A 19,255-nucleotide genomic window follows, 5' to 3' on the forward strand; every position below is an offset into this window, starting at 1 on the left:
CCGTGTCTTTGTGAGACGCAGAGTAGGTGAACGGATGATCTTCACAGGTGTGGTTCCCACCGTGAAGCATGGAGGAGGAGGTGTGATGGTGCTTTGCTGGTGACACTGTCAGTGATTTATTTAGAATTCAAGGCACACTTTTCCAGCATGGCTACCACAGCATTCTGCAGCCGTCCCATCTGTTTTACGCTTAGTGGTACTATCATTTGTTTTTCAACAGGACAATGACCAAGAAGGAGAGTGATGAAGTGTTGCATCCACATTGTTCTCAACACCAATATGTTGTTCTCAACACCAATATGCTGGTTAACTTAGCTATTATGCACATAGCAACATGGTCTAGGAAAAGACACCAATTCAACAGCACACTGGTGTTTCAGAACCGCGGACAGCGACCGCTATCAAACGTGGGAGAAAGAACATTTGTTATACAATAATATGATTTTTATTAGTGTTGAACCATTGTCCTTAACCATATACAATTTCAGTAGCACGTCTTAGAGTGATGGAGTGTTCCATCCCCACGGCCTCCACAATCGATCAGTCCACTCAGACAGGAGCCAATCAGACAGGTGTCTTGTACACCATGATATTTATTTGTTTTTGCTACTGCTCGACGAAGGAAATCTCTGTCGACCAACAGGTTATGGACCAAACATTCGACCAGTCGACTATTAATCGGGTCAGCCCTAGTTCCCTTTCTCTGACGGTGTTCCTCTCATCCTCTTTACGCTCTGCCGCCCCTCCTCTCCTGTTGACTGGCCTTCTTCCTCGCCCTGCCGCCCCTCCTCTCCTGTTGACTGGTCTTCTTCCTCGCCCTGCCGCCCCTCCTCTCCTGTTGACTGGCCTTCTTCCTCGCCCTGTCGCCCCTCCTCTCCTGTTGACTGGCCTTCTTCCTCGCCCTGCCGCCCCTCCTCTCCTCTTGACTGGCCTTCTTCCTCGCCCTGCCGCCCCTCCTCTCCTGTTGACTGGCCTTCTTCCTCGCCCTGTCGCCCCTCCTCTCCTGTTGACTGGCCTTCTTCCTCGCCCTGCCGCCCCTCCTCTCCTGTTGACTGGCCTTCTTCCTCGCCCTGCCGCCCCTCCTCTCCTGTTGACTGGCCTTCTTCCTCGCCCTGTCGCCCCTCCTCTCCTGTTGACTGGCCTTCTTCCTCGCCCTGCCGCCCCTCCTCTCCTGTTGACTGGCCTTCTTCCTCGCCCTGCCGCCCCTCCTCTCCTGTTGACTGGCCTTCTTCCTCGCCCTGCCGCCCCTCCTCTCCTGTTGACTGGCCTTCTTCCTCGCCCTGTCGCCCCTCCTCTCCTGTTGACTGGCCTTCTTCCTCGCCCTGTCGCCCCTCCTCTCCTGTTGACTGGCCTTCTTCCTCGCCCTGTCGCCCCTCCTCTCCTGTTGACTGGCCTTCTTCCTCGCCCTGTCGCCCCTCCTCTCCTGTTGACTGGCCTTCTTCCTCGCCCTGCCGCCCCCTCTCACCAATACCCCTTCTGTTCATTGGCCAGAGGACATGGCAACCTATCGTGACCCCCTCCCCTCCCTGACTCTCCTCCTCCTCTACCTGTAAATAACCACTACCACAACAGGCAGGTGAAAGCTGTGTGTGTGTTGTGTGATTCTGAATATTGTATGTGCATGTCCAGCACTTCCGTTCGCTGGAGGAGAGGAGGTCAGTGAAAGAAGGCGGGGCCCACCTGAGTGACATGTTACCCAGGAAGAAGACCACTGTCACCCCTCAGCTCAGCTGTGTTACACTGGGACACAGCATGCTTAACAAGGTACACACACACACACACACCACACACACACACACACCGCGCCCACACACACCACACACACACACACACGCACGCGCATGCACACACACACACACACACACACACACACACACACACACACACACACACACACACACACACACACACACACACACACACACACACACACACACACACACACACACACACACACACACACACACCATCCCCTTTAATCTCTCACTCGCTGGTCTTCCACAATCCCAGCAGCCCCTGGTGCAGAGTTGTAGCTGTGTCAGTGTTCTACCAAGGACCATGTCTGTCTCCAGCAATACAGATACACGCCGTCTGCACAAGGGTGAGGACACACACACACACAGTCTGTCACACCACCGGTGATCCTCTGGACGAGATACTGTACAGTAACACAGTTTACATTATAAGGCTTCAACACATAGGATGGATCCTTAGATTGTGTGTCTGATGGGAAGATAGGAGCATGATATTTTATTTGTTTGTGGAGATAGTTGAGGATGCTTTCTGCTGTTGTGAAGCAGTAGGTCCCAGTACCCAACGGGAAATGTGTGTGTGTTGAGATTGAAGCCTGTCCTATGGGCTAGGTGTCTCTGGCCCTCTTGCCTGATGGTATCAGGGTTCCTGCGTGTGTGTGTGTCTCTGTGTGTGCCTATGTGTCGACTCGCCATCTGTGTGTGTGTGTGTGTCTTTCCTGTACCCAACTCTAGAACTATATGGTGTGTTATTTCTGTCCTAGTGACAGTCAGGGTGGAGGTCCACTGGTGTATTATTCCTGTCATAGTGACAGTCAGGGTGGAGGTCCACTAGTGTATTATTCCTGTCATAGTGACAGTCAGGGTGGAGGTCCACTAGTGTATTATTCCTGTCATAGTGACAGTCAGGGTGGAGGTCCACTGGTGTATTATTCCTGTCATAGTGAAAGTCAGGGTGGAGGTCCACTAGTGTATTATTCCTGTCATAGTGACAGTCAGGGTGGAGGTCCACTGGTGTATTATTCCTGTCATAGTGACTGTCAGTGTGGAGGTCCACTAGTGTATTATTCCTGTCATAGTGACAGTCAGGGTGGAGGTCCACTAGTGTATTATTCCTGTCTTAGTGACAGTCAGGGTGGAGGTCCACTAGTGTATTATTCCTGTCATAGTGACAGTCAGGGTGGAGGTCCACTAGTGTATTATTCCTGTCATAGTGACAGTCAGGGTGGAGGTCCACTGGTGTATTATTCCTGTCATAGTGACAGTCAGGGTGGAGGTCCACTGGTGTATTATTCCTGTCATAGTGACTCAGTGTGGAGGTCCACTAGTGTATTATTCCTGTCATAGTGACAGTCAGGGTGGAGGTCCACTAGTGTATTATTCCTGTCATAGTGACAGTCAGGGTAGAGGTCCACTGGTGTATTATTCCTGTCTTAGTGACAGTCAGGATGGATATCCACTGGTGTGTGGTCTATGATTTGCTCCGGTTGGACTTGTTCACCTGCTGTGTTTTGTGGCCCATGAAGTTGTGGCTTTATTTTTTTGGACAATATATGTCTGGATTTTGTTATGAGGAACTTTCGGTTGTGGTTATTTATTTTTAGCGGTTTAACTGTGGCTGGTCTGTGTGATCAGAGAGAGGGACAGCGGTCTGTAGCGTCCAGTCAGACTGTGGCCCCTGAGACGGGGAACGGTCATGGAGAACAGCGCTCAGCGCGTGGAGGGTCAAACACAGGTAACGGATTATTACACATCAATTAACATAGGTAATAAACACTGTACCTGTGGAGCTCTCTCTCATGCCCTCTTTCTCTCACTATACTGTCCGTGCTTTCTGACCCTGGGTGGTCCAGGTCAGGCCACCCGGTCCAACATGTACCTGGACAGTGACAACGGCCAGGCCTACGACACCATGAGCATGGACAGCTTGGACTCCATGGACACCAGCGTCTCTGTCTGCTCACCTGACAATGTCTCCTGGTAGGGTGTGTGTGTGTGTGTGTGTGTGTGTGTGTGTGTGTGTGTGTGGTGTGACAGAGAGGGAGGATACATAAAGATTTGTTATTGAAAGTGTCCATCTTCACCATTAGGCCAGTGACACCATCTCAGTTCAATCCATGTTAAATTCAGGCTGCAACACAACAACATGTGGAAAAGGTCAGGGGTGTGAAGACTTTCTGAAGGCTCTGTATGTCTTTGTGTGTGTTCCATGGGAAGAACAAGTCTTGTGCTGCATCGTTCCCAGACGGTAGAATGTGTTTGTGTATGTTGCAGTGCCAGCACGTCTAATGTGACCAGACTGGAGGAGATGGAGCATCTACTGAGACAGGCCAAGGAAGAGAAGAACCGCCTCATAGAACACAAGGTAACACACACACACACACACACACACACACACACACACACACACACACACACACACACACACACACACACACACACACACACACACACACACACACACAGAACTCCGAGATGTGTTAAGTGTGTGTTGTGTCTGGAGCAGGAGCAAGAGATGGAGTCGCGCAAACAGGCTCTGGAGGAGGAGAGGAGGAGGGTGCATCTGGAGAAACGACTGCAGGAGGAGACCAACAGACGACAGAAACTCATTGATAGGGAGGTGAAACTACGCGAGAAACAGAGAGCACAGGTAAGAGAGAGAGACGGAAAAAGAGAGAGAGAGCGAGCGAAAGAAAATTATATTCAAAGGTCAAGAGAAAACAGTTGCTCTCCAGGATTATAGGGTTGGTGAACATTTGGGTAACCTTTAACCCCTGTCCCCTCAGTCCCGTCCTCTGACGCGCTACCTGCCGGTGCGTAAGGATGATTTTGACCTGAGGGCCCATATAGAGTCAGCGGGCCACAGCGCTGACACGTGTTTCCACCTGTCCCTCACGGAGAAGATTTGTCGAGGATTCCTGGTCAAGATGGGGAGATTGATCAAGACCTGGAAGAAACACTGGTTCGTCTTCGACCGCGACCGGCGAACACTCTCCTACTTCTCAGGTAAACACTGGATGGTGACCGTGGAGTGTCAATAACGCACACTTTTCTGATGTGTGTGTTAACAACAACTCTGTGTGTGTTTTGTATGTGCTGCAGACAAGCACGAGGCCAAGCTGAAAGGTGTCATCTATTTTCAAGCCATAGAAGAAGTTTACTACGACCACTTAAAGAAGGCATACAAGGTACATGTTGCTCTGATAGTGAGTCTATTTATTCTGATCTAGGTCGGCCTTTTCAAAATGGTTCAACTTTATCTCTCACCTTACTCTCTCTCTCCAGAGTCCTAACCCATGCCCCTCTCTCTCCAGATTCCTAACCCCTGCCCCTCTCTCTCTCCAGAGTCCTAACCCCTGCCCCTCTCTCTCTCCAGAGTCCTAACCCGTGCCACTCTCTCTCTCCAGAGTCCTAACCCGTGCCACTCTCTCTCTCCAGAGTCCTAACCCGTGCCCCTCTCTCTCTCCAGAGTCCTAACTCGTGCCACTCTCTCTCTCCAGAGTCCTAACCCGTGCCCCTCTCTCTCTCCAGAGTCCTAACCCGTGCCACTCTCTCTCTCCAGAGTCCTAACCCGTGCCCCTCTCTCTCTCCAGAGTCCTAACCCGTGCCCCTCTCTCTCTCCAGAGTCCTAACCCGTGCCCCTCTCTCTCTCCAGAGTCCTAACCCGTGCCACTCTCTCTCCAGAGTCCTAACCCCTGCCCCTCTCTCTCCAGAGTCCTAACCCCTGCCCCTCTCTCTCCAGAGTCCTAACCCATGCCCCTCTCTCTCCAGAGTCCTAACCCATGCCCCTCTCTCTCTCCAGAGTCCTAACCCATGCCCCTCTCTCTTTCCAGAGTCCCAACCCATGCCCCTCTCTCTTTCCAGAGTCCTAACCCATGCCCCTCTCTCTTTCCAGAGTCCTAACCCATGCCCCTCTCTCTCTCCAGAGTCCTAACCCATGCCCCTCTCTCTTTCCAGAGTCCTAACCCATGCCCTTCTCTCTTTCCAGAGTCCTAACCCATGCCCCTCTCTCTTTCCAGAGTCCTAACCCATGCCCCTCTCTCTTTCCAGAGTCCTAACCCATGCCCCTCTCTCTTTCCAGAGTCCTAACCCATGCCCCTCTCTCTTTCCAGAGTCCTAACCCATGCCCCTCTCTCTTTCCAGAGTCCTAACCCATGCCCCTCTCTCTTTCCAGTCCTAACTCGTGCCCCTTTCTCTTTCCAGTCCTAACTCGTGCCCCTCTCTCTCTCCAGAGTCCAAACCCATGTCTGACGTTCAGTGTGAAGACTCATGACAGGATCTACTACTTGCTGGCCCCCTCTCCTGAGGCCATGAGGATCTGGATAGACGTTATCGTCACCGGGGCCGAGGGATACACTCAGTTCATGGTGTAGAAGGTGTGATGTGTTCAGGGTGGAGGGATACACTCAGTTCATGGTGTAGAAGGTGTGATGTGGCCAGGGTGGAGGGATACACTCAGTTCATGGTGTAGAAGGTGTGATGCAGCCAGGGTGGAGGGACACACTCAGTTAATGGTGTAGAAGGTGTGATGTGGCCAGGGTAGAGGGACACATCCAGTTAACGCTGTAAAGAGTGGTGCTTCGGCCAGAGTGGAAGGATGCGACCAGCGTGCGGTTCTGGGGCCAGGACTAGATCCTCTCTTTTGGCCAGTGTATTTATGCTTCATTATGTTGAAAAAGTGATTGGTCGTTGATTAACTAGCAATGTACATAGCAACCACAGGAGGTTAGTGACATATTATGAGCCGTCCTCACCTCAGCAGTCTTCACTGATAGCAACATGATGTGCTGTAGTAAACAAGCAAAACAGAACAGTCATTAAACTTCCTGGTTGTATAGGGATCAAGTTAGTGATATTTACTCAGCTCTTGTGTCCTCCAGTGTAGCCAGAGGTCAAATCATCTCTGCATGGAGTGTCTGGGGTCCGGCTAGCCAGGGGTTGATGCGTTATTGGGCATTAATGTGCTTTTTAACCATAAAAAAAAACTTGAAAACATTTGAATGATATCATTGGCTGATTTTATCATGTAGTTTTATTATATTGTATTTATGCTATTGATTATCAATCCATGTGTCTTTATTTTTGCATACAGAAAAATTAAGCAAGAACATATTGTGCCTTGAAAAGTGTTTGGTCATTTTTCTTAAAAAGAGAATTATCATACGGTATTGATTTGTTGAACGCAAAGATTCTGGTTTTGCTTACCTTTCACAGAGGAGCCATGTGCTCAGAACCAGCAGTATCAAATGAGAACCACTAGAGGGTGATCGTGTCCTGGATTCAGACTGAATCCTGGTCCTCTCTCAGGTGTAAAGGCACATTGTGTTCACACTCGATTACTTTGGGAATTCGAGACCTTCAACTAAAGTGGTCTGAGAGAAAATCAGATAAATGACACCTGCTATGACATCATCTTTGGCACTGTTTGCTGTTCAGTTGGCATTAGCAAGTTTTTGATGATTTAATTTTTTTCATGTCAGTAACACATGTTAAATTATCATGCAATGGCTCACAATACTTCCTGTATATAAAGAAGGGACTGTGCCACATGGAATCTCTGCAGAAATGATGTGGTCTATTTCAGAATGAGGGGTGCTGTAACTCTGCTAGTGTTTGTTCTATCTGTCTGGGGCATGCGCTCAGGGAGAGTGTGTGTGTGTGTGTGTGGGGGGGCGGGGGGGGGGGGGGTCAAAGAGAATCAGTGGTGGAAATAGTATTGACTTTTCATACTTGAGTAAAAGTAAAGATACCCTAATAGACAATGACTCAAGTGAAAGTCACCCAGTAAAATACTAGAGTAAAAGTATTTGGTTTTGAATAAATACTCAGACATAATTTACAAACTAAGCATGTGTATTTAGTGAGTCTGCCAGATCAGAGGCAGTAGGGATGACCAGGGATGTTCTCTTGATAAGTGCATGAATTTTACTATTTTCCTGTCCTGCTAAGCATTCAAATGTAACGAGCTCTTTTGGGTTTCAGGGAGTAAAATGTAGGGAGTAAAAAGTACATTATTGTTTTTAGGAATGTAGTAAAGTAAAAGTTGTCAAAAATATAAATAGTAAAATAAAGTACTGATACCCTAAAAAACTAAAGTAAAAATACTTTAAAGTACTACTTAAGTACTTTACACCCCTGGAGAGAATGACATCACTCAACGGGGTCAAACACAGTCTACTAGCCTTGCTGCTGAACCTGACATCTGGGCTGAGCTGAGAGACGTGGTGGAACAGAGAGGCCAGACAGAGACAGCGAGGGGGAAAATGCAGGTAATTGGTATGTTCTAAATGTGGAAGTTGATTTTTAGGTCATAAAGTCAGTATACTTAAGCAATAAACCCCGAGGAGGTGTGGTATATGGCCAATATGCTACGGCTAAGGGCTGTTTTTACGCACGACGCAACGCGGAGTGAGTGCCTGGATACAGCCCTTAGCCATGGTATATTGGCCATATACCACAAACCCCCAAGGTATCGTATTGCTATCATAAACTGGTTACGTAATTAGTAAAAAATGTTCTGCCATACCCATGGTATACGGTCTGATTTACCATGGCTGTCAGCCAATCAGCATTTATGGCTTAAACCACCCAGTTTAGAATGAAAAGTAAGCACAAGGAGCATGGGGGCCAGAGTGACAGCAACCTGAGTGTCACCAAGACTGAACTGCTGCTCCAGAAGAACAAGGTAGAGGAGCTGGAGAGATAGAACGCAGGGAACTTTCACAGAAATATCAGTTTAAATTAAACATCTATTTGAGTAATGTTTGATATGGTTTAACGTTGTTCAGTACTAACGTTTAACTAAACACAGGTTTTCGATTGGATTGAGGACCGACGACTGAGATGGCCATGGCAGAACATTGATTTTGTTGTCACAGAACCATTTCTGTGTGGATCTTGAGGTCTTTTTTGAGTCATTGTCTTGTTGGAAAGTTCACATACGGCCAAGTCCCAGCCTTCTGGCAGAGGCAACCAGATTGTCAGCCAAAATTGCCTGATACTTGGTGGAATTCATTATGCCATCAATCTTAACCAGTGCCTCTGGAATTAAAACAGCCCCAAAACATCACTGACCCACCACCATATTTCACCGTGAGTATGAGGTGCCTCTCCTTGTATGTATCTCTGTTTCGACGCCAAACATGTCGATGCTGTATCTGACCAAAACGTTCAATATTGGTTTCATCTGACCAGAGCACCTTCTTCCAGTCATAATTTAAATTACTTTTGGCAAACTCCAAGCGCTTGCGTCTGTGTCTTGGGGTCATTAAGGGCTTTCTTCTGGCAACCCTTCCAAAGAGCCTGTGGTTGTGCAGGTGGCATCTGATGGTGCTTTTTTAAACCTGGTGACCCCAAGACGCCACCAAGGCCCGCAATTCTTTCACAGTGATTCTTGGGAATTTTGTTGCTTCTCTCACAATCCTCCTCCCTAATCTGGGGGGCAAAATGCATTTGCGTCCTCTACCCGTGAGGATTTCAAATATTCCATATCTTTTAATTTTTTTTAATAATTTCCCTGACAGTGCTCAGTCATATATTCAATCGTTTGTGGATCTTCTTGTAGCCATTACCAGATTTATGAAGGTCTACGACCATCTGTCTCTTTTGAACTGCCAGTTCTTTTCTTTTCTTTTCTTCATGGTGTTGGATGACAAAGGGATATTGCATGTGTGTTACCTCATTTTATACCCTAGTGAAAAAGGAAGTGATGTAATGGCTCAATATAGTTCCTTAACACTTAGATAAACTTAAATAAGTGGAGTATAATTCCTGGTTTAATTTTGGTAGATGTTATTTACAATAATATTTAAGGGTGCCATTAATTGTGAAACCTTGATTTGGAGGACATTGATTTTTAATTAAATCAATAAATGATTTTGGTGGGTTCCATTGAAACATTAATAAAGTAAAGTATTTTTCACATGTTGGTATTTTGAGTTTATCTCTATAATTATATTGTTTATATTTTTTAAAGTATTGTTTGTGCATTGCCGGTCAGGGGTGCCAGTAATTTTGGAGCCCACTGTAAACTTCAAAGATGAAAAAGCCTGGAAGGAGGAGAGATGACTAGAAACGATTCGGTTGACCGTTTTATGTGTGGGTTAATTGTCGGAGTAGAGGACCTTGTGCATTTCAGGTAAAATAACAACTCAATGTTTATATCCCACGACAAATTAGCTAGCAACAGCAAGCTAGCTAAATAGGACAAATTAGCCAGCAAGTGCAAGCTAACTAGCTAAATTGCCATACATGTTTAATGCTTTTCGACCTGTTCCCAAATTATTGTAATTGATTCAGAGTTTGTTTTGATATTTTAACCTGTGTGTAGGGGGACAAAACAAATGTATGCACGACGGCGCACGCGCGCAGCCGGTTTGGGTTCCGTGGAAACAGCGCCGCTCAAAGTGAATGGCACAGGTCCATATATGGCAATGGCTATTTGCATACAGGGCTACTGCAACTCTGGTTATAGCACGAACTGAGTCCTACTCCAATGCGCTCTGCCTACAAGAACACATCTTGCAGTTAGTTTTGCATACTAAAACAAACTTTGCATAGTTTTGTTTCGGGATATTACATTGAAAGTGTCTAATATTGCGTTGATTCGCTCACAATTCCCACAGTAAAGCGAAACCTCGATAGGGTTAACTAAAAGGGAAAACTGTAGAAAGTTAAGTAAAGTTCAATCTTGTGCTTCTCTGCTTGGCCTCATATTTCTTCTGGGCAGCTGTCCAAGTGAAGCACATGCGAAGTTTAGAGGGAGCATTAGTTATGTCAACCCTGGAAGCTAGAGTGACAGCCAGTGAGAGTGAAAACACAGGTATTAGAACATATCTTAAAGAAGAGCAGGATAACTCAATTCAAGTTTGCTATTTCATATGTTTAAAACCACAGGCTTAGAGTCCAGACTGAGTTCCAGTCACAGGAGGTTGGTGGAACCTTATTTGGGGAGGACAGGCTCATGGTAATGGCTGGAGTGGAATCACATACAAACATATAGTTTCCAGGTGTTTGATGCCATTCCATTCGCTCTGTATGAGCCGCCCTCCCCTCAGCAGCCTCCATTGCTGAGGTGAGAGGGAGTTAGCTGGAGCTGAAGAGAGAGAGAGCTAGCTGGAGCTGAAGAGAGAGAGAGCTAGCTGGAGCTGAAGAGAGAGGGAGCTAGCTGGAGCTGAAGAGAGAGGGAGCTAGCTGGAGCTGAAGAGAGAGGGAGCTAGCTGGAGCTGAAGAGAGAGAGAGCTAGCTGGAGCTGAAGAAAGAGAGAGCTAGCTGGAGCTGAAGAGAGAGAGAGCTAGCTGGAGCTGAAGAGAGAGAGAGAGCTAGCTGGAGCTGAAGAGAGAGGGAGCTAGCTGGAGCTGAAGAGAGAGAGAGCTAGCTGGAGCTGAAGAGAGAGAGAGCTAGCTGGAGCTGAAGAGAGAGAGAGCTAGCTGGAGCTGAAGAGAGAGGGAGCTAGCTGGAGCTGAAGAGAGAGAATGCAGGCAAGATGCAGACAACCTTTCCCCATGTTAATTCATCCATATTTAGTAAATGTCCAGTGTTTCCAGATTTATATGAAATATAACCTATAATTAATTACAAGTTTAGTAGTTTTCCTTCCAAAAAGTGGTAATTCACTTTTCTGTGTTGGAATGGTGTGGGCGTATACCGTTCATAAAAAATATTCATGCGATTATACCACTGATTTGCTGCAGGAGGGACTGGTGCACTTCACAAAATAGATGGCATCACGAGGGAAGAAAATGTGAATATATTGAAGCAACATCTCAAGACATCATGGCAAAATGGCTTAAGGACAACAAAGTCAAAGTATTGGAGTGGCCATCACAAAGCCCCGACCTCAATCCCATAGAAAATGTGTGGGCAGAACTGAAAAAGCATGTGCGAGCAAGGAGGCCTACAAACCTGACTCAGTTACACCAGCTCTGTCAGGAGGAATGGGTCAAAATTCAACCTATTGTGGAAGGCTACCCAAAACATTTGACCCAAGTTAAACAATTTATAGGCAATGCTACCAAATACTAATTGAGTGTAAACTTCTGACCCACTGGGAATGTGATGAAATAAATCCTTCTATACTATTATTCTGACATTTCATTCTTAAAATAAAGTGGTGATCCTAACTGACCGAAGACTGGGAATTTTTTACTAGGATTAAATGTCAGGAATTGTGAAACATTGTTTAAATGTATTTGGCGACGGTGTATGTAAACTTCCGTCTTCAACTGTATATATTTTTTTACCTACAAGAGTGTACTAAACAGAATCAATTAGTATTGTATCATCAAGGGGGGAAATTCACAAGAAAGAGAAATTGCACAGACCAACATTTTATTGATGACTTCAGCATTACAAGAGCTGGTGTGTGTGGGGGGGTTCAGTATCAAATGATAAATAACAGTACGCAGGGTTGGACAGTGCTCGACAAGTGCCTAAAGGCTTCTCTAGATCCCAGGAACATTCTAGAACTCTGCATTTGAGTTCTAGAACATTCTATAAACACAGCCATTATAGAATGCCTCAGTTCCAGAACATTCTAAATTAGAAGAACACAGTTCTAGAAGACCAGGCCAAGCATGGGCTCAGTGGGAGGTCCCTAGTCTTCTGACTCTCCAGGGCTTCTGATGTCATCTATCTTCAGGATCATTTTGACTACCTGTGTGGCCAGAGAGATCTGCTGCTTCTTCCCATGAAGAGTCTCAATAACATGCTGCTGCTTCATGTCTGGGGGAGAGAAGAGGATCAACATTACACATTTTTTAGGAAAAGATCTAATGCTTTATATCAAGGGTGTCAAACTCATTCCATGGAGGGCCTAGTGTCTGCTGGTTTTTCCCTGTCAATTGAAGACAACCAGGTGAGGAGAGTTCCTTACTCATAAGTAACCTTAATTCATCAAAGTACAAGGGCTAAGCGACAACCCACAGACACTTGGCCCTCTGTGGAATGAGTTTGACACGTGCTTTATATTAAGTGTTAGGTAACATTGTAAATATACCAATCTTTTGTATATCCAATTAACTTTTATGAATCTGTTTATTTTATAACATTTTCCACATTGTGAGTCTGTCCTTACCATTGGTGTTGAGGTGCAGACAGTCGATGCCCAGGGCTGGGTTGGACTCTGTGACCTGCCTGGCACGGACCTCAGTCATGGTCTGGATGGAGTTGAGCCCGCTGTTCTCTGCCAGGGCCATGGGGATCACCTCCAGGGCATCAGCAAATGCCCGCATGGCATACTGCTCCAGAGATGGGCACTGCAGAAAGAGTAGAGGGAGAGATGAGCACATGGCTGTTTCAAATAACTTCACCATCATTATCAACATCAGGCTATTACTGTTATTGAGTCAAACTCTAATACAAGGTTTTACAGTGCCTTCAGAAAGTATTCATACCTTTTGAATTAAAATAAAAAAGTTACAGCCTGGATTTAAAATGGATTAATTGTAGATGTGTCACTGGCCTAGACCCAAAACCCCATAATGTCAAAGTGGAATTATATTTTTCAAAATTTGTACAAATGAAATAGAAATGACAAGCTGAAATGTATTGAGTCAATAGGTAGTCAACCCCTTTGTTATGATAGTTCAGGAGTAAAAATGTGTTCAAGTCACATAAGTGTGCAATAATAGTGTTTAACATAATTTGAAGGAGCAGTGAATTTCAAATACATTCAACCACAAAGACCAGGCATTTTCCAATGCCTTGCAATGGGTACATATTGGTAGATGGGTAAACATAAAAAAATATATAGAATAACTCATTGAGCATGGTGAAGTAACACCATCCGAAGTTTATCAATACACTTCGCCCCAAACACACAACACATCACTGAGTATCACTCTCCATATTTTCAAGCATAGTGGTGGCTGCATCAGGTTATGGGTATGCTTGTCATTGTTAAGGACTGGGGAGTTTCAGGATGAAAAAAATGTACTAAGAGTTACAGTTTTTGTTTGAAAATCTATGGGAAGACCTGAAAATGGCTGTCTAGCCATGATCAATAACATCTTCACAGAGCTTGAATATTATTATTATTATTTTTTTTTTTATGGGCAAATGTAGCACAATCCAAGTGTGCAAATCTCTTAGAGACTTACCCAGAAAGAGTCACAGCTGTAATCGATGCCAAAGGTGATTCTAACATGTATTGACTCAGCGGTTTGAATACTTATCTAATCAAGATTTTTTATATATAAAATGTTCCAATGGTGTAGATCACTGACAATTTTTTTTGTTATTGTAATTGAACCCATTTTAGTCCCACTTTAACAACAACACGTGGAAAAAAGTTTAGGGCTGTGAATACTTTCTAAAAAGGTACTGTAGATGTTTGAGCTGATACGGTGTGTTAGTGGTGTATGTACATTGTACCTTGTCAGCGGCCTGGTTGACGGCGAGGGCACAGGCAATCTCAGAGGCTCCGCCCCCGTACACGATGCGGTTGTCCCTGACCAGGTTACGGATAACACACAGCGCGTCATGCAGCGCGCGTTTAGCCTCCTCAATGATCTGACAGGGGAAAAATAAATAAGATGGGACAGTTAGTGCTGGGCTGCAAATGGATAAGAGCGTCTGCTAAATGACTTAAATGTAATGTAAATGTAAAGCATGCACACCGACAGCCCTCCAGGACCAGAATTGTCCACCCGAAAGAGATACCAATGATTGGGAATCTCTGAGCTGTCTACATAAACCGATTATCAGTCCCCATTAGCATCGTCTCCAACAGTCAACATTAGCAGACTAGCAGTCCACCCACCATCTTGTTTCCCCCGCGGATGAAAATGGTGACTGCCCTGGAGTTCTTGCACTCCTCGATGACCAGCATGCGGTCCTTGGTGGTGCCGAAGCAGATCTCCTTGACTACGCCGGCTGAACCCAGCTTCTCAGCAGTCAGCTCAGAGAACCGTGGCACGATGCGGCCTCCTGTCGCTATGGCAATCAGCTGAGGCAGGGTGAAACAGAGGTTAGCAACACAGGAATACACGGGGGGAAAATAAACTAACATTTCCAGCTGAATGGCACGATGTCTGTATGCAGTGTGCGTGTCTCACCTCAATCTCAGGTCCTCCGACCCAGCGGATGGCGGGCAGCTCATTCTGCAGCAGCAGGTGGTTGGCCTCGTCATCGAAGCCCCACTGGCAGATGGCCAGGTTAGCGCCAGTATCCTTGATCTGACAAAAGTTACAATATGACATATTTCATCACATATTCAGTCAACTCTATCTTTAGTTTAGATCATATTTAATTAAATGAGATTCAAGGAGATGAGGGTCCGTCATATACACATCTTCTAGTTATGCTGACTGAATGAGAGGAATGTACACAGCAGCTGTGTGGTAGAGAAATAGTAAGTTGTAAAAGGTTGTGTGACTCACCTGTTTGATCATCTCCAGGAACTTGTCCTTCTCATACTTCTGCAGGGCCTTGTATTCCTCCACACAGGTCACATCCAGCTTGTGCTTGGTCTTGGGCTTAGGGGGCTCAAACGGGCAGGTCAGGATGGCCATCTTTGTGTCTTTTAGGAGCTGAGGGGAAAAGGATTAAAGGAGATTGTTGTAGAAGATAACTGGATGATTTACCTTGCTAAATACAATTTAAAAAGGGAGTGCTTTAGACTTGGATGGGCTAAAAGAATACATTGGAGCGGCAGGTAACCTAGTGGTTAGAGTGTTGGACCAGTAACTGGAAGGTTGCAAGATAGAATCCCCGAGCTGACAAGTTAGCAATCTGTTGTTCTCCCCCTGAACAAGGCACTTAACACACTGTTCCAAGGCCGTCATTGAAAATAAGAATTTGTTCTTAACTGACCTGCCTAGTTAAATAAAGGTAAAATTAAATCTACAGAAATTGTCAGCTCTCTCACAAGCCCCATGTAAGATGAAGGTCCTAGATGAGAGGTGAGAGAGCCATGGTGCTGTATCCCCTGTCAATGTCAGACCACTCCACTGGGGACAGAGTGACTGGTGTAAGGGAGGGGAAGAGGAGCAACATGCACTGCATCCTAGTTTACACCTGAGGTGACAGGAGTGCTACACTGTATGGCCGAGGCAACGCTGCCGTCTGGGTGTGGCTGTGTACCTTGGGCATCTGAGGGTGGCTGAACTCCTTGTCTATGATGACTCCCTTGATGAGCTGGGTGTCCTCCAGCTTGCCTCCCACCTTCCCCTCCATCTTGATCAGCTCAAAGTCCACGTCCTTACGGTTCATGTCCGCCACCGTCAGGACGGCGTTCACTGCGATCTCCGCCATCTGTCTGTGGCAGCGGTTGATCCTGAAAGAAGGAAGATGGGGGGGAGAAATGTGTATGAGACCTAATGAAACCAACGGCCAGGTTCATAAATAATACATGTATGCCATCACATCTGGGCCAAATCAATTTGTGTAAGGAGCGCAAAACTCTACACCATGTTGCCATGCCAATAGCTAGCTGGACTATAACTGACATTTCTGAAAGTTGTCATGAAAACCACAAAAAAAGCACCAACTTCCAGTAAAACTCACACTTTGGAACCTAGCGTGGTCATGGCGGTCTGGATGAGTGGCTCTGTGTTGCTGGGGTCGTAAGGAAAAGTCTCGCTGATCTTGTCCAGCTGCGCGATGGCGATCTTGGCGGCCTGGTCGTAACCGTCAGAGATACGGATGGGGTGGATGCCCCTGTCCAGCAGCTGTTCTGCCTCCTCCAGGAGAGCACCAGCCAGCACTGGAGAGGAGTTAGTTTGGATGAGTGTACCAATATGATTCTGCATTGATTAACTTCTTATCATAGAAAGAATTGCAGGTAATGTGCATGGCTTTCAGAAATTGTCAGCTCTCTCACAAGCCCCATGTAAGATGAAGGTCCTAGATGAGAGTTGAGAGAGCCATGGTGCTGTATCCCCTGTCAATGTCAGACCACTCCACTGGGGACAGAGTGACTGGTGTAAGGGAGGGGAAGATGAGCATTCTGCAATATTAATCCAATGTCTGGAATGGCACAAAAAAGGAAGCAGGAGTAGTTTACCATCCAATGTTTTTTTTTTTAACTAGGCAAGTCAGTTAACTTCTCTAGGGTAGGGGGCAGCATTTGGAATTTTGGATGAAAAGCATGCCCAAATTAAACTGCCTGCTTCTCGGGCCCAGAAGATATGATATGCATATAACTGGTAGATTTGGATAGAAAACACTCTAAAGTTTCCAAAACTGTTAAAATAGTGTCTGTGAGTATAACAGAACTGATTTGGCAGGCGAAAACCTGAGAAAAATCAATCCAGGAAGTAGTTTTTTTTGTTGGTTTTGCAGTTTTCTATTCAATGCCATTACAGTATCCATTGACTTAGGACTCAAATTGCAGTTTCTATGCCTTCCACTAGATGTCAACAGTCTTTAGAAATTGTTTCAGGCTTGTATTCTGAAAAATTAGGAAGTAAGAGCAGTCTGAATGAGTGAACCCTAAAGTGTCACAGAGCTTTTTCATGCGCGAGACCGAGAGAGTGCCTTTCTTGTTTACCTTTTAAATTGCCGACGTTATTGTCCGGTTGCAATATTAGTGATTATTTAGGCAAAAACTACCTGAAGATTGATCATAAACATTGTTTGACATGTTTCTATGAACTTTACGTATACAATTTGAATTTTTTTGTCTGCCTGTTTTGACTGCGGTGAGCCTGTGGATTACTGAAGAAAACGCACAAACAAAACTTGAGGTTTTTGATTATAAAGAGACTATCGAACAAAAGGAACATTTATTGAGTAAATGAATGTCTGCTGAGTGCAACCATATAAAGATCATCAAAAGGATTCATTTTATCTCTATTTCTGACTTGTGTAACTGTTCTACTTGGCTGGTTACTGTTTGTAATGATTTGTCTGCTGGGCTATGTTCTCAAATAATCGTAAGGTATGCTTTCGCCGTAAATAATTTTAAAAATCTGACAACGTGGTTGGATTCACAAGAAGTTAATCTTTAAACCTATGTAAAATATGTTTTGTTTTCTGAATTTTTATAATGAGTATTTCTGTATTTGAATTTGGCGCCCAGCAGTTTCACTGGCTGTTGAAGAGGTGGAACGCTAAGGTCTCACATACCCAAGAGAGGTTAAGATCAAATTCTTATTTACAATGACAGCCTACTAACAGGATAGAGATGCAAGAGACCCCAATTGTTTAATTAATAAGCTAATGAGTCAAAGATCAAATCAGGGAGACTCATATATAGGAGAGCGTACCAACGACTCCGGTGGTCCCGTCTCCGATCTCGTCGTCCTGAGACTTGGAGAGCTCCACCATGAGCTTGGCGATCTGGTGGTCCACATCCATCATGCTGAGGATGGTGGCTCCGTCGTTGGTGACAGTCACCTCCCCATCCCTGTCAACCATCATCTTGTCCAGGCCTAATGAAAGAGGAAAAGTGAAGGGGGGATTAAATGTACTTCAATATGAAAGTGTAGCCTTAGGAAGCTGTTACTGTGTTAAGTAACCAGAGGGGTAAAGCACACAAAAATACTCGCAGTGGCTTTATCATAGCGCTGTGAATGACTAAGCTTCATTGTGGCTGTTTGGGCTTACCGTTTGGTCCTAGTGACGTCCTCAGCGTCGAGGCAACCGCCTTTGCTGCCATGATGTGAGACTGCAAAACACAAAAGGAAACCTGGTGAATTTCTTCACTGTGGCTGAGGGAGGGATGCTGCGGGAATGATCAACTAGGTAGATGGCTATCACCGTGAAAATGAATATTTACGGACGTTGGTCAAACTCTCAGTCATGGTCAAGAAGCAACTGACAAACCTTGTCATCTATATTAGACCACTAATGTTGGCTAAGCTACTTAGCTAGCGAACTAGTTAACGTTAGCTGCATGACAGCATACGCACGTTCAATAAAACCAAACTATGAATTGCACTTTATTTATTATTCATCATAACTAAGTGAGAAAACACATAACGTATGATGACATTAGCTAGTTAAATGATTCCATTGTTTATTTGACAACCAGCCGCGACTCACTGGCATCTTCAGAAAATAAGCACATGGGCAGACATAGCATGCCGTAGCTAATCCGCTAACTAGCCAACTTGTACAACATAAATTAAATATACAATTTGATTGGCTCAGAATGTTAGCTATAAGTCCATAATAACTAACTTACTTGCTAGCTAACTAAACAAGTGGGTCTGAAGTTGCAAGTGTTCTGCAAATGTGCATTGGTAAGATGCTGAAACAGGAATGAAGTGCCATGCTAGCTAACGGGACCTGCTAAATCCATTGTACCTTCAGTGCATCAAGGCCCGATAACCGAGTCTTCTTATCCTGATCTTTGATGATGATGAACGGTCGTCCATACTCATCGAACGCGAGCTGCCCCATAGCGGACATTTTGCCTGAAAGACGGCGACACTTCAGAAGTGTCCACGGCTGAAATTCAGACTATTATCGGTGGAAAAGTGGAGTGTTGCTGGGCACTTGGTCGCACGGATCTGCCGGCGACTTCTGGAAGGATCTCAGGGCGGGGAGTGCGAGACAAA

General features: G+C 45.5%; 2 protein-coding genes and 2 non-coding genes across 6 annotated transcripts in view; 1 reads left to right on the forward strand and 3 right to left on the reverse strand.

The window, feature by feature from the left end:
- Nucleotides 1-6,746, forward strand: part of LOC129859005 (pleckstrin homology-like domain family B member 2) — a 67,150-nt gene extending 60,404 nt beyond the window's left edge. Inside the window, exons 14-21 of one of the 2 annotated variants that reach the window (XM_055928297.1) lie at nt 1,630-1,764; nt 2,011-2,101; nt 3,605-3,731; nt 4,026-4,116; nt 4,258-4,401; nt 4,538-4,757; nt 4,854-4,939; nt 5,984-6,746. In XM_055928297.1, the coding sequence (XP_055784272.1) occupies nt 1,630-1,764; nt 2,011-2,101; nt 3,605-3,731; nt 4,026-4,116; nt 4,258-4,401; nt 4,538-4,757; nt 4,854-4,939; nt 5,984-6,124 (1,035 nt within the window). In that variant the 3' untranslated portion in view covers nt 6,125-6,746. Of the gene's footprint in view, nt 1-1,629; nt 1,765-2,010; nt 2,102-3,604; nt 3,732-4,025; nt 4,117-4,254; nt 4,402-4,537; nt 4,758-4,853; nt 4,940-5,983 lie in introns of both variants that reach the window. The other variant, XM_055928298.1, reaches the window with a different exon arrangement.
- A 5,317-nt stretch (nt 6,747-12,063) lies between these two features.
- Nucleotides 12,064-19,252, reverse strand: LOC129859007 (T-complex protein 1 subunit epsilon-like). Of its 2 annotated transcripts, none has more exons than XM_055928302.1 (11): nt 19,002-19,252; nt 18,300-18,360; nt 17,960-18,124; nt 16,257-16,455; nt 15,834-16,026; nt 15,131-15,280; nt 14,807-14,926; nt 14,512-14,697; nt 14,124-14,261; nt 12,826-13,006; nt 12,064-12,473 (listed from the first exon to the last, which is right to left on the reverse strand). In XM_055928302.1, exons 1-11 carry the CDS (start codon nt 19,104-19,106, stop codon nt 12,346-12,348), a joined length of 1,626 nt encoding a protein of 541 aa, XP_055784277.1. In that variant the 5' UTR covers nt 19,107-19,252; the 3' UTR covers nt 12,064-12,345. The 2 variants fall into 2 exon arrangements, with proteins under 2 accessions (XP_055784277.1, XP_055784278.1); XM_055928303.1 differs by lacking the exon at nt 19,002-19,252 and adding an exon at nt 18,880-18,904.
- Nucleotides 15,602-15,735, reverse strand: LOC129860239 (small nucleolar RNA SNORA49). The gene has a single exon (XR_008760332.1). It is a non-coding gene; the product is annotated as a small nucleolar RNA SNORA49 (small nucleolar RNA).
- LOC129860240 (small nucleolar RNA SNORA49) lies at nt 16,556-16,689 on the reverse strand. The gene has a single exon (XR_008760333.1). It is a non-coding gene; the product is annotated as a small nucleolar RNA SNORA49 (small nucleolar RNA).
- Nucleotides 19,253-19,255: the final 3 nt, after the last annotated feature.

The sequence above is a fragment of the Salvelinus fontinalis genome, chromosome 7, assembly GCF_029448725.1.
Source record: "Salvelinus fontinalis isolate EN_2023a chromosome 7, ASM2944872v1, whole genome shotgun sequence".
NCBI classification, from domain to species: Eukaryota; Metazoa; Chordata; class Actinopteri; order Salmoniformes; family Salmonidae; genus Salvelinus; species Salvelinus fontinalis.

Excerpts from the sequence above, each read along its gene's own strand:
- LOC129859007 (XM_055928302.1), bottom strand. The coding sequence starts at position 19,106 with ATGTCCGCTATGGGGCAGCTCGCGTTCGATGAGTATGGACGACCGTTC. Across the intron at positions 14,927-15,130 it reads TCCTGGAGATGATCAAACAG|ATCAAGGATACTGGCGCTAA; the intron begins GTGAGTCACACA and ends AACTTTTGTCAG. Across the intron at positions 12,474-12,825 it reads TCTGCACCTCAACACCAATG|ACATGAAGCAGCAGCATGTT; the intron begins GTAAGGACAGAC and ends TCTCTCCCCCAG.